This window comes from Malus domestica, chromosome 13 (assembly GCF_042453785.1).
Source record: "Malus domestica chromosome 13, GDT2T_hap1".
Classification (NCBI taxonomy): Eukaryota; Viridiplantae; Streptophyta; class Magnoliopsida; order Rosales; family Rosaceae; genus Malus; species Malus domestica.
The window spans coordinates 2,499,376-2,513,510 of NC_091673.1; the positions used below are offsets into that span (position 1 = coordinate 2,499,376).

A 14,135-nucleotide genomic window follows, 5' to 3' on the forward strand; every position below is an offset into this window, starting at 1 on the left:
GTGAAATAAATTTCATACAACTTTAAATTTATGGCTTGTCATTCCATAATCATATGGCATTCGCCTATCACTTTCCTCCATGAACTAAGATTTTCACGTAAATCGACCTCCATTAATTTTTACCTAAGGAGAACACCAAAAACACTGCCCGCCTACCGATTTGGGTTACTAATAATATTGAAGTACACGTTTCTTAAGAGCAAAATATTTGTTTTAGTACTCGCACCGTTGTACGTAGGCATGGTATAAGAAGAAAGACTAAAAGTTTACTTATATACATAGTAACACCGAATTGGTTTATACTGTTCGACAAAAGAAAATTCTGACACACTTGAACTTAAATGCAAGAAAAAGAACACATTATTCTGACATATTGACCCAAATCACATTGGCAACAATATAATACAATGAATATATGTTGGATGAAATCAAGGTCTAAACAAGTTAAGGTCAGTAACAGGCCATTTGTGATGTACCTTCAAAAGAATTTGGACGAGGATGTTGACAGTCTCATTTTTACCCTTATATGATGGCAAAGTTATCGTTCAATATCTAAACCCTAAACCCTCTTCTGCTTCCACCATTTAAGAAATAAAAGTTTGGCATAGAATGTATGGATCCTAATTCAAAGTCAAAGATTAGCTACTCTACAAAATACACATTAAGTCAAGAATCAAAGGCTTATTTGGTGAAGATTGACTTTTAAACGATACTTAGTACAACTGTAATCTAATCAGCATGCTATTCTAGCTAGGGTTGAAAATCAAAAGGCAGGAGATGCCAATTAACTTGACAAGCAAGGAATGCATATATGCATGACATATTGTTATAAGTTGGGATTTCGAGGGGGATGGGGGGTTGTCAATGAGTCGGTATGGTTTACCAATGAGAGATTTTTCAGTGTGTTTGAAAGGTAGAACACCACCTTGTTATTATACAATTGGAGGAATTTTTTGTCTTCAAAGTGTTCCTCCAATTGTTTAAGACATGTGGTGTTCCACTCTGTGTTTCGGACACACTGAAAAATCGCTTGTTATCGACATAAATTTGGAATATCGAGAGCTCTGATAAATAAATGAAGCTCTCCAAATTTAGAAAGTTTGGAGTCAACATTTGTAACGACTCTTTAGATTGTGAGCACTCCAATTAAGGTGAGTCTTTATATTTGGTTTTACAACCTTTTATTGAATGGAGTTGAAGTGGAAACCCTATATATGCCATTTGTGGTAACATCATCATTATCCATAATGGGAAGATATATGTTCCCATCAAGAACAAAAATTGAAAACAAACAAAGCTAATTACACCAAATCAAATACCAAATTTACATAATTCAAAACCAAACCGGTTATATGGTCTCACACATGCGATACCACACACACCAGGACAATGAACCTGCTTTATTTTCACTGATCAAGTTTGAATTTTCTTCTTTGTAAATTAAAGTAGGTTTAGAATTTCATCTTGCTAAAAAACACCAGTGTATGGTCCCACGTACTGGACGCGGATATATTTAAACTTTTTTTTGGGATAAAAAAAGGATATAGAAGTTGGGATACAAAGTCAACTTATAACTGAAATGAAAATCTGTAGTATAGCTAATTTGCTTTTGGACTGAAGTTTCTATAAACTCGATTGGTCTGTCTCTAAAGGCATGCAAAGCCGCAAGTTTCTGTGTAGACAAACGACTCGAAGTTTGGAAGATGGAACTCATAGACAATCTCTGTGATTTGGAGACTAGTCTTGGCACCAATATTCATCATGAAATCATGGCCCTCTCGGGCAATGACACCTCCCTTACTACCGATGATTATCATCAGCCACAACCTGATGATCATCAGCTCCCTATCAACTTCACTCAACACATTCAAAGCTTTTCTCAAATTTCTGATGATCCAAATCATGACGATATCTTAGTTGCTCATTCCACAGCTCATCTCATGAATGGAGATTTTCGCCAAGAAACCGGAAAAGGAAAGGCACGTGCGTATTATTGCATACAAAATTATATAGTTGCTTGTTAGAGAGCTAGCTAGCTTATATATATGTCGTCTGGTTAATTGACCATGGGATTGATCATGCATTTATGCTTAATTTCTGGCTAGATTGATTTTCTGAGATTCGTTTTCCTTTGTTATTGAAATGCGCGATTGGTGATTCTTGACAGTCGTTAGGAGGAAGAAAGAGAAAGAATAGTGAAAAGGATGGAGAGAAACTAAAAGAAGTAATTCATGTGAGAGCTAAGAGAGGCCAAGCTACCGATAGCCACAGTTTGGCAGAAAGGGTATAAATATATCACTTCTTTTTAAATTGCATTATGTTACCAGTATGTGGTTTAGAACTAATAATTATCTTGTTAGTTTTCAAGGCCAGATTTTGAAGCACATTTAGCTTAATTATCTTGCCTTAATTAAATAGCTAAAACCCATAATATTCTGATAACTATACTATTTATAAGTACGTGAAATTATATATTGACGGGATGCTGGTCTCACGCATTTGCTTAACATGCATGGTATTATTAGCTAAGAAGAGAGAAAATAAACGAGAGGCTGAGATGCCTGCAAAATCTGGTTCCAGGCTGCTACAAGGTATGCATAATTTGATTAACTTCTTGTCGCTTAATTTGAATAATCTACGAAAGAAATGAATGATTATTTTCTTTCTAAAATTTAACTGATATCGTTGCTCTTTTTTTTATGGTTGAATTAATTTGCAGACAATGGGAATGGCAGTAATGCTGGATGTGGTTTGCAGTTACGTTCAGTCACTGCAGAACCAAATTGAGGTGAGTCACATCTTAAATAATTAATCATATCATATCATGGAGATTTCTTACATAATCATCGATCAGTGATCATATATGTCCAATAGAATATTAACAAAGTGCTTTGTATTGGTGGTTTCCAAGTTTCTGTCAATGAAACTTTCTGCAGCAAGTGCGTATTATGATTTCAATACACCAGGTGTGGATGCTGTGGACGCAATGCAACAGCAGCAGGTATGCATATACACGCTTACGCAAATATATATATGTGTGTGTGTGTGTGTGTGTGTATCCACATTAAAATATGAATTTGTATAGACTATAATCAATATACGGAAATGTTTTTGAGATTCATTCTTTCTTCTCATGCTCTATTTACTTTTTATTTTCTAATCGAAAAAAAAAAACAAAGGAGAATTCATGAAATTAAATAAATAGGAGTGTGCGTTGTTAATGAGCTTTTAAAAGATGAAGGTGATAAAAGCGAGCAATGTGGAATGTTGCAGGGGACAAGTACTGCATATCCGGAGGTACAAGAGATGGTAGTAAGATCAGAAGGGTATGGAGGACTTCCTCACTACAACAACGCAACATGGCCTATTTGAGAAGTGAGAGTACGCTCAATCTTCTTCAGATCCCATGCTCCTAAACCCTACATGTACACGTGGAGACAATGAAGCACAAGACGACGACCAATACCATCTTCTCTAGCTTCCATGGATCCCATAATATATACAATAAAATATTCTTTTTCATGCTTATATATTTTTGTAGGGTGCAAATGAATCTTGTACTATATAAATGAACCAAAAATAATAAGATGGGAAAGGCTGAGACAGATCAAAGTGGTAGTTATATAGATCATGCATGATTTGAAGACAGCTTCACAGATAATAACTTGATTTGAAAGAGTCATCTGTCATGTGGATACATATGTGGGTTTCTAAGCTTACCCTTAAGATTAAGGGCACTGATGTCCCAACGCGGTTTTGAGTGCTGAAAGAGAGGCAACCTGAGACTGGCGTATAGTATAGTAGAGTAGACCATTGTCTATGAATCCCCTAATTGGCCACTGAAGTAAACAAGGGGACATTACCTAAACTTAGATCGTTGGGATCATGCATGATTCACATGGAATGAGTTCACAATTATGTGGCGTTCCTTGTCCAATAATAAATTACTTAGTGTTAATTTTTCTCCACGTAGAAATGTATTATTGAATCAAGACGTTACGTGACAGTGAACCCGTTCCATGTAAGTTGCTCTCCCGAAAAGGGCAGGTTTTAGAGACTCTAGACTCTAGTTATAGTTGAGGTGGGTGGAAAAAACTTGTATGAGTGTCCCGATTATATCATTCGTGGAGCACTTCTACAAATAACGAATTAAACTTACTACTCACACACAAAATAAATTTAATAATTATTATTCATTCTTTTCTTGTTCCATATATTTGGATCCAATCTCAACTATGGCCCAAATTCACTTCAAGAAGTATAGACCAATGGGCCGCAAAACTTTTTTCATGCCAGACTAAACCTCCCAAGGCAACCCCCGGGACCTCAAAGTCGGGACCTAATTTGTAGGGGTTTCTTAATATGCAAAGACTTGGCCTTGTTGGACTTGGCAGAGTGAGTGAGTTCCTTGATGTGGAGCTCAGAGCCAGGGATTAAGAACTTGATCAATACGGTGTCGTTAATAACTCCTTTTTTCAATCTTTAGATTTTTTTTAAACTAACTGAGTTGTTGTGCTTCAATATTTGATCAGGTTGTCATGAACTTGTGGAAAGGTTTGGCATTAGCGCTGATGCAGTTGCCCGCATTGGGGAGGCATTAGCATTGTCCGATTTGTGGCTCAAATTCCTCGCACCTCTCAGAGGCTTCTGTAATTACGTCTGGATATCTTTAAGATTTTATTTTTCTACCACGATATGGATATGCGTGTTTGTATCTGCTAACATGGTACGTGCAACTAGAGTGGAGATAAGGTCATCTTCAACCGATCCGGTCAAAAAGTTATAGGTTAAAAATAGTTTTGAATGACACGAAAACTATTTCCGACCGAAGGCTAGGCCAAAGGGCTTATGGGCTATACCGGGCCCAAACCCTCAAATCAAGCCAACGGGCTGGCCATTTCAAGCTAGCCAGCCCTCCAACTCAACCCATTTGAATGCCAACGGCTAGCTAACATCATGCTGCCGTCAGTCTACCGTTGAAATTTGAATTTTTTTTTTGGACGAATTTAAAAAAAAAAAACTTCTAATTTTTTTTCCTATAAATACCTACACCATTCCTACAACATTGAAAGCTGAAAATAAGAAGTGTCACGTAGATAAGAATCCTATCTAAAATTCGCACAACCAATTACATCTCAACATGTGACACTTGAAATCATATCCGAAAAAATTATTAAGATTACATAAAGATAAGAAATCTGGAGAGTTACTCATGTTAGCAACACGTGTCACTCGAAATCCTATAAAAAAAATTGAGATTACATAAAGATAAGAAATCCAGAGGCTTATTCATTTGGCGACAAGTGGCACTCAAAATATGTCTGAAAATCTTATTTTAATATGGTGGTTTAATTTAATTAACCATATTAATTTAATTAAAATAATAAATTATGTTTGGCTTATAGCCCAAACATTCTCGGTTGTAGACGGTTTTTTGTCAAATAGCTATGTTTAGCCTATGACCCTTTGATCTATTCGGTTGGAGATGGTATAAAATATGTTTAGCACTGTTTATTAAATATAATTTCTTGCAAGACTACATGGTTAAAGGGAGTCTTTCAGCCCTCCTTCGATTGGAGATGACCTTTGTCATACACGTCAGGTTCCGTGGCTCCTCAGCTGCTCGCTTCTTGGCATGGGCCATTGTGGGTCTTGAAGCATCTTGACGGGCTCCACATAAATCGTAACAAACACGTTACAGGCATTGGGCCACTGTGACTCTGAACTGCGAGTATGGGATCTGAGCCCATTCGGTGGCTAGGACTGGGCAAGATTGGAATTGTGACCCACTAGGTCGAGCCTCCGAAGAAGGTAGTTGGATTACTAGGACACCACGTGTGTGCTTCTAGTTTTGACTCTTGGTTAGGACTTGCTAGGAGTAGGCATGCGGGAATGACTAGTCATCTCATTACCGCTCTGTCTTGACTTTAAATGAACACCAAGGCAGGCACGGACGAATGTGATTTGCCTTGCCTGCAAAGAGAGAGAGAGAGAGAGAGAGAGAGATGGAGGAGCAGGGAAAGAATGAGGAGAGGAAGAAGGTGATGGTGGCGATCGACGAGAGCGAGTTTAGCCTATACGCCTTCAATTGGGCGCTCGAAAATCTGCGCGAGACCATCCAGAGTTCGCAGCTAGTCGTCTTCACTGCACAGCCCATTGACTTCGCTTCCACTTATGCTGCCAGTTACGGAGCTGCCCGTAGGGTCTCTAAATCTTAATCTCACTACCTCTTTTGTTGAAGTTACCGGTTTGTAATTGTATGCTTGATCAAGCTGTTGTTTTCTGATTTTTCTCTATACATTGTGCAGCTGCTCAGTTGGTAACATCTTTGCTTGAAAACCACAAGAAGGTGGCGCTGGCTTTGTTGGAGAGAGCTAAAGAAATTTGTGCCAAACATGGGGTACAAATACAATCAAAGTTCCTTTCTTTTCCTTCCTAAAACTACATCTGATTTTGCGAAAAATTCCTCGTTTTCGACTGTGCAGATTGTTCCAGAGACAGTGACAGAGGTAGGCGATCCGAAGGTGGTGATATGTGAAGCAGTCGAGAAACACAACATCCAGTTGCTTGTGTTAGGCAGCCACGGTCGCGGAGGTATCCAAAGGTATGTGCGTTCTTATTCAGTTTGGAGTGTAGATGGCTTAAAACCTAGTGCGAAAATCGCTTTCTGATTGATATGTTCTGTTGGGACAGGGCTTTTTTGGGAAGCGTAAGCAATTACTGCGTACATAACGCTAAGTGTCCTGTTCTTGTTGTGAGGAAACAGAACTGAACGCTTATATGTTCTCTTGTTCTTCAAGTTAATATCCAAAACCCAAACTTGCATCTTCCGCAAGAAAATGTTGCGTGCTGCTTGATAATTTTTGAAATTAGAGTCATGTAATAACTGGAAACTTCATGATTGAATAAAGCATGCATTTTATGGTTTGATTAAGTGACACGTGTTGGCCCATATCAATAATTCATATCTCGATTGTAGACTGTACTTAGATTGAAAGCATCATTCTGGAACTTTTCATTATGCGTTACACTAGTGATACAAGTAATATTGTCCAACAGTTAACTGGTATTGCCCCACGTCTTCCATCAAATCCATCCAATTTTCAAATTCAGATTCGTGAAATTTAATTTAACGATTAAAATTATTATAATTTTTAAAGAGATTTCCTGTTTATAGTCGTTTGATCAAATTTTAAAAACTTAAATTTACGAATTAGGTTGATTTAGTGCAAGGAATCCGAAAAAAATATCTTTCCGAAAATGATAGTGGCCCATTCAATAAAATAATGCATTGATAATACCCCCAAGAAGATAAACATAGCACGTCAGAAACTTGTTTCATAATTCCGGAAATGTGACACGTAGTGATCGGACTTTGTGGGGCGGCTCACTAGAAAGTTTTCACGTTGTCACGATTAAGGCCAATTTAGTCAAGGAGAAATTCAAATTAAGCGACTTATTTTAGAACTTTTGAGACTAAATATTTATGCCTTTTTTTTAATTTTTAATTAAGCTTTTCAAGCTTTTAATTAAGGTGCTTTGACTTGAGTTCACATGAGCATTAATTTATTTATTTACATATCAGCATTTAATATATATTAAATATTTTTTTTATTAATGTGCTTTCACCTGTATTTTATTTTCATTTTTTTATAAACGAACAATATTATTTACATTAAAGAGTTGAAGGAGTAGATCAAGAATTACAATGAGTTTTGTAATAATATGGTTCAAATTCGTCCTCGATGAAAATCGAACTTTAAGACATTTTACTTACAAGTGAAGAAAAATACTAGTAGATCGTAGTATTAAGTGACTATTCTTCTTGTTTTTAAATCTCATCGCTTGCTTAATTTAAGGAACTCCTATTATCTTAACGAATAATACTTGGTTACTAAAAAATGAGTAGGAATTCCTACTTAAAATTCTTAATGTTTTAATCACTGAGTTTTGTACTTATGATCAGAACCGTTCATACTATGAATCACACTATAAAGATCATCTCTGGAAAAAATAAATTAAAAACAAGGTCGTTTAGTTAATCTATGTAGCAAATACATAGACGGTTCGTAATGCTTTTACCAATGTCATTCATTTGTTTTAAACAATTTGGTGATTAAACGACCTTAATTTTAATTGATTTTTTGTAGATGTGATCTTTATATGATGATTTATAATATGAACAGCTCTGATTATAAACACGAAATTCTATAAATTGTCAACAAATAATTTTGAGAAATTTTGAGTATGAGTTCCTACTCATCTTTGAGTAGCCAAATATTATTCCATCGTAACTATTAGAAAGTTTTTTTTTAAATCAAAATTAATTGGTTAATTTAATACAGCTCTACAATCATTTTCAGAACCTAATTTCCAGGTCATCAAATTTTTCTGTTTTTTTTTCACTCTCCAACGTACCCAGTAAAATCTGTGTTTCAACTTTAAATTGTATGCACGCTACATGGAAATGTACCAATATGGAAAACGAATTAGAATTACATAATGTATCTAACGATTTGGTACATAACTACGTATTAGTAGTTTTGTATGTATCCGAATTACACAACGTACCAATGATTTGCATGTACCAAAATGAGCATTTCAAATATAGATTCTAGTAAACTCGGGCACTTACAATAAGGGCATCTTCAAACAACAAAGTTACAATTAAAAAGCTAAAAAATTTACTAAACAAACACTTATATATTAGTCTATAAAGTTTTTCATACAAAACGCTTAAAATCATTGTTGGTGAAGTCAGTCATGTTGATACTAAGAGAAATGCTAAGGAGACTCTTTCAAAGTGAGACTCTTTATGGACTTTCCCCCACTTAATGTTTTTGGCGCAATGTTTAATAATGTTGGTACGAGGATTGTGCTAAAAACATGAGGTGACGGAAAATCCATGGAGAAGTCTAATTTTGGAAGAGTCTCCTTAGCATTTCTCTTGATACCAATTAGCATATAGGGTTTAATTTTTATTTTAATTAGGGTTGGTCATTGAGATGCAAAATTGTACAATTTTTCTGCACCCAACAAAAAATTTGAGTGGAGGCACCCACCCCCTCTAGGCCTATAGTGGCTCCGTCTTTGCGCACCTATATCAAAATGTTTTATTGTTTAACAAGTTGCTTGTAATTCTGCTAGTTAAGAACATTTATTTTTACATTTAGAAGTTTGTGTTGTTTCTCCTTTTCATAATTAGATAAATTTAGTGTTGTTTCTGTTGATTTTTTTTAATATCATTCAAATAAAAAATAAATAAATGGAATTAGAAGCACTGGCAAAACGTAAACTTGACGAATTTATGAATGATAATCCTCTCCGAATTCTCTCGATAATTCTTTAATCACGTTCGTTCATCGTATATCGTGCAATCAGAAATTATTGTAAATTTTTTATGTAAAATTGAATAAAAAAATTACCTGATAAAAACTAATCGTACGATACGATGAACGACATAATCGGAGAAGATTTTCATTCGATGAAAAAAGAGCAAAGTTATCTAAATCCTCTTATATGTGGGGTCGGACTAGGTGTTTGACTGGCGGTTGTGACCTGAGAAAACCCATCCTCTGTTTCTTCAACTACCATTTTGACAAAATCCATCCCAAAAACCCGATAAATAGAGATACAACTGCCCCTGGTTTTGCCAACAAAAAAGCGAAGGAAAAAAATGGGAGAGGCGATTCCGAGAGGAGAAGAAAGAATGGGAGAAGTGGTTGCAAAGGGAGCCGAGAAGAAGGTGATGGTGGCCATTGACGAGAGCGAGTGCAGTCATTACGCTCTCATGTGGGTTCTCGACAACCTCAAAGACTCCATAACCAACTCGCCCTTGATCATCTTCATGGCTCAGACTCCCTCCAACGGCAACATCACCTTCTCGGCGTCGCTCGGCGCTGCTCGCATGTACTGTCCTATGTCTTCCAGTTAAGTTGTTCAGAATTTCTTCATGAGGTTTTTCTTTTGTTCTTTTTAAGGTTGATACCGTACACATAAGTGGAGATGTGAAATCTTCTGACAAGTTGTTTGTTATTCGTGTTACGGAATTCAGGTCAGGAGTTTGTTAACTCTTCCCAAGAAAATCAAAGGAAGTTTGCGTTGGCACTGTTGGAGAAAGCTAAACAGATCTGTGCTAGTCGTGGGGTAAGGCCACCGTTCTTCATCTTCAGTCACAAAACATTATGTTTGTGTGTGTGTGTGTGTATATATGCTTGTATGTGTGTATATACTTTTCGTACAAGCGCTTCTTTTGAGACTGCTTTTGTTGGATTCCCTGCTGCTTGTTTTTGCTATAACTGATTTTTGCAAAAGCAGTTGGGATTTTCACTAAAAATCTTACTTCTTAGAGAATTACTTAGAAGTTCTTATTGATGAAGCACCTAATATGTGCTTTTTCAAAAAACGCTTGTGACCCGATCACTTTTATGTTTACCATACTTTGTCAAAATCACTTTTGGTTATTAGTAATCGGTTTTAGCTCTTCCAGAAACTCTTAAACATGCACTAGGTAGTAGGTACAATGTATTATTCAACTGTGAATTTTCATAAAATCCATATTTTTATATGGCAATTAAGCCCATCAAGGTGCTCTGATGTGGTCCATGCAGATGCATGGCATCTTTGGGATATTCCACCCGTGTGAAACATAAGTTTACCATTTTGTTTTCCATAGGTAAATGCTGAGACAGTCACAGAAGTTGGAGATCCGAAAGAAGCCATATGTGATGCTGTCAAAAAACACGGCATCAAGCTGCTAGTTGTAGGCGAGCGTGGGCTCGGAAAAATCAAAAGGTTAGTATCATTTCATCCAATTTTCTACTTTTGTGTGTGTTTTCCTCCATTTCATTTAGGGGTCTGACTATTTTATGTGCCGAGCCAGGGCAATTCTTGGTAGTGTCAGCGACTACTGTGTTCAGCACGCCAATTGCCCTGTCCTCGTCGTGAAGAAATCACAAGCTGATGCTCTTGCTTGACATATGATTCGTATTCAGTATGTAAATATTTCTACATCAAAAGAGTGTGGTGAGACATATTGTGTTTAGATTTGGATGACTCTGGTATCGATCCACATATTTTATATAGATTTGGATGATACTGGTATCTATTGAACGATGACGATGTAAGAAAACTTATGACAGTTAATATGAACCTTGTGCTGTAAAAGAACAGTATTGTTGAAATTAATTAAGCGGTGAGATATATTATACAGGGTTTATAATTGTTCAAGTGCTTGAAACAAAGAGATTTCTAGAACAATACATAACAGCATGACTAAAGTACAATATCTTTAAATTTAGAGGCATATAAGCTTCTGGAAATCTTATTGACTTCAAGCAGAACAAGTGTTCTGTCACCCGAAGATGCGGTTGAGGGTGGCTGCTAGACGGACGCCACCTTGAGCTAACCGCCTATGGACTATTGGTAGCCGGGAGAGGAAGTATTCATCTGCAAATTAACAATGTTTAATGTATTCTCTTCATTTTTTTGTTCTCCTCAATTTAACGAACAAACAAGCATACACTACCATAGAATTCAACCCATTCATGCTTACCTTCTAGCACTGAACCTTCATTTGCACCCTTGTATGCCCAATCACAAGCTGCTTTGATGCCTTCAGATGCGTATCTGTAAATAAGTACCCGGTAATTAAACTTGGTTAGCGAATCATGTAGGCCGAGCCTTGCTGATCTTATCATCAAGCAGAAACTTAACACAACCAGAAGGCTCGAAAACATAAAGTTTGGTCAAATTTGTAACATAAGCGAATGATACATACACGTCGGGGCACGCTGTCTTGTTTAGGCTGCAGGTCTCCCAACCCTTAACTTGATCTGACCATTCAGTCTGTGTTCAAAGAAATATTAAGCATCAAGGGACAAACTTTAGGATTCAGACATTCCAGAAAATATTCTACTGCAGTTGATGTTGCAAGGTACCGTAATGTTCTGTTTAATCGCGTCAATCAGTTCTTCGACGTTGGAATTGTAGAATCTCTCTTCCGCTGTCTCAATTATGTTGGAATCCCATATCTGTATGCATCGTACATTTTGAAAATTTAATTACATTTAGTAGTAGTTTGTGGAAATTTTGAACTGGCAAATGAGACTTACATGATGAAGATTTTGCTTCGTTGTGTACCAGTGAACATCAATTGTGTTGCCTCCCTTGTCCGGACCAAAACCTACATGCAGAGGCTGCGTAACACGCGTAAGGTCACGATCATTGGTAACATTACATCATGTGTGTTTAGTTATACAGATTGTGCCATACCTGATGGATGTCTCCTATGAAATGGGAAAGAAATAGAAGCGCCTGCGTGAGGTTATCTGATATCACAATAAAAACAAAGTTAAATAACAAAACATGGTCATGTAATCGTATAGTCCAACTATGGAACGGAATCTAATATATCATCGATAATGTATTGATATGATCGTCTCTATCTAGAAAAACAAAAGGATTTACATTTAGGTTGAGAAGAATGGCTACTGTACGTGAGAAGCTGGGTGGTATAATTGTTAATTGCCCCCGCAACACAACGCCCCTTCTCTCCAGTCTCATCTTTGCAGTCCCCTGGAGATTAATCATTAGTAATTACATTATTAATTAGAATTAATATTTATACGTGCATACTAATCACATGTTTAAAGGAACATACTATTGTACTGGTAATTGCAAACATCAGGAGTGTTGATAAAGTGAAGGGCAGATGACCAGTGGTAAATAAACTTGACATGATCTGGCCATATGCACAGGCTGCCCAAGTCATTCTGTGCATAGTCAGGAAGCAGTTGCTTTACCGCATCCGCCGCCGCCGTGCTCAGCCTAGACTGTCATCCCATCACCCAAAAGAAAAAACACACCCGAGCCGTTACTAAACATTTAACCCAGAGGGAAAATATGGTACATCTTTTTTACTATAGCCAACTTGGTTAAGTCGAGATCTGAGAAAAATAAGACGTTGTATAAGAACCTGAGCAATTCTGCAAATTGTGAGATGCCCATCAGTTCCCCAGCCATGAATCACAGGAAAAAGAAGGAGCAGCGAGCACAAGGTAACAACAATCTGGATCCTGCCAAACTCCATTGCTTCCCCTTCCTCCCAAGAAACAAGAATACTGAAAAATGCAGCTAATAAATGGCGGATTTTCTCTGTTTTTATAGTTAGTAATAAGAACACAAATTGGAAAGGAATTTAAATTGAATTATGTGGATGTCATTTTACATATAAATTAACTTTTGTTTTTGGCAGGGATGGAGATAGGCTTTCACCTGATTGAATCATGTGGATGACATTTTACAAGCACGACAATTGTGGCTCTCTGCGTTCACACACCAACCGGCTACGTGCTTGAAAAGGAAGGCAACTTTTAAAAAGGAAGAGATTATATGAAACGGGAAATGGTGATGGAGGTGGGAATGCAACGGTTACGGTACGTGCCCTAGAAAGCCAAGCAAACAGAATGTACCTAAGTATCCCACAGTTCCTGTGCTTTCCCTCACTCTTTACATTAAGTCTTGGATTGAAGCTTCTCTCAGTTTGACTTGGCATCAACGTTGATGCAGTTGCTTGCACGGGTGATGCATGCGTTAGTATCTTTAGATTTTTCCCTCAAAGTCCTTGGAACTCTCGAAATACATTTCAATATTTACGTTTGGATCTGCTAAGTTTTTCTTCTACATACGTACGTTCTGTATGCATTCTTGGATCTGTGATTAATTGGGAGAATTCATTAATCTTGTTTTCTGTAAAATTGTTAATTACATGACCCTTCATATGCAATTAGGGTGGAGACAAGTTTTTCATAGAGGCTAGGGTCAATGGCTCCTCATGCACTCAAGCTGCCAAATCGAGAGGTTTGTCATTCGATGGCAACTGATTTGTAGCTCAAATAATTAAGAATATTTATCTCTGCATAATTGTACCAAAGTTCATCTTGTACTATAATAATTCTTAAAGATATGACCGTGGAAGATCATTTATGTTAAGTAATAAGTCTTAAGGCAAACATAAGGCTAGAGAAAGGCTATAATGAAAACCAAAGATTGCCTATTACTATTAACCTAACATTTTCCTGCCTCCACCCATAATATTCATTATTTTCTTATTAAGCTATTTTTTTATAAAAATA

At 36.8% G+C, this 14,135-nt stretch overlaps 4 protein-coding genes and 1 long non-coding RNA gene across 5 annotated transcripts; 4 read left to right on the top strand and 1 right to left on the bottom strand.

Moving 5' to 3' along the window:
• The first annotated feature begins 1,560 nt into the window (after positions 1-1,560).
• LOC103451642 (transcription factor bHLH75-like) lies at positions 1,561-3,612 on the top strand. Its single transcript, XM_008391058.4, has 6 exons — positions 1,561-1,979; positions 2,168-2,284; positions 2,526-2,591; positions 2,720-2,788; positions 2,912-3,001; positions 3,274-3,612. Exons 1-6 carry the CDS (start codon positions 1,704-1,706, stop codon positions 3,370-3,372), a joined length of 717 nt encoding a protein of 238 aa, XP_008389280.2. The 5' UTR covers positions 1,561-1,703; the 3' UTR covers positions 3,373-3,612.
• A 1,441-nt stretch (positions 3,613-5,053) lies between these two features.
• LOC103451641 (uncharacterized) lies at positions 5,054-6,934 on the top strand. Its single transcript, XM_008391057.3, has 4 exons — positions 5,054-6,198; positions 6,309-6,400; positions 6,486-6,604; positions 6,694-6,934. The coding sequence occupies exons 1-4, from the start codon at positions 6,006-6,008 to the stop codon at positions 6,770-6,772; spliced, it is 483 nt and encodes a 160-aa protein (XP_008389279.1). The 5' UTR covers positions 5,054-6,005; the 3' UTR covers positions 6,773-6,934.
• Positions 6,935-9,541: 2,607 nt separating this feature from the next.
• Positions 9,542-11,221, top strand: LOC103451639 (uncharacterized). The gene is made up of 4 exons (XM_008391055.3): positions 9,542-9,929; positions 10,055-10,146; positions 10,676-10,794; positions 10,883-11,221. The coding sequence occupies exons 1-4, from the start codon at positions 9,677-9,679 to the stop codon at positions 10,974-10,976; spliced, it is 558 nt and encodes a 185-aa protein (XP_008389277.1). The 5' UTR covers positions 9,542-9,676; the 3' UTR covers positions 10,977-11,221.
• On the bottom strand, positions 11,160-13,414 carry LOC103451640 (endonuclease 2-like). Its single transcript, XM_070810898.1, has 10 exons — positions 13,276-13,414; positions 12,977-13,155; positions 12,662-12,833; positions 12,469-12,576; positions 12,274-12,329; positions 12,114-12,197; positions 11,940-12,032; positions 11,780-11,847; positions 11,555-11,628; positions 11,160-11,448 (listed from the first exon to the last, which is right to left on the bottom strand). Exons 1-10 carry the CDS (start codon positions 13,286-13,288, stop codon positions 11,354-11,356), a joined length of 942 nt encoding a protein of 313 aa, XP_070666999.1. The 5' UTR covers positions 13,289-13,414; the 3' UTR covers positions 11,160-11,353.
• Positions 12,759-13,767, top strand: LOC139190543 (uncharacterized). Its single transcript, XR_011574831.1, has 2 exons — positions 12,759-13,058; positions 13,256-13,767. It is a non-coding gene; the product is annotated as an uncharacterized lncRNA (long non-coding RNA).
• The last annotated feature ends 368 nt before the right edge of the window (positions 13,768-14,135 follow it).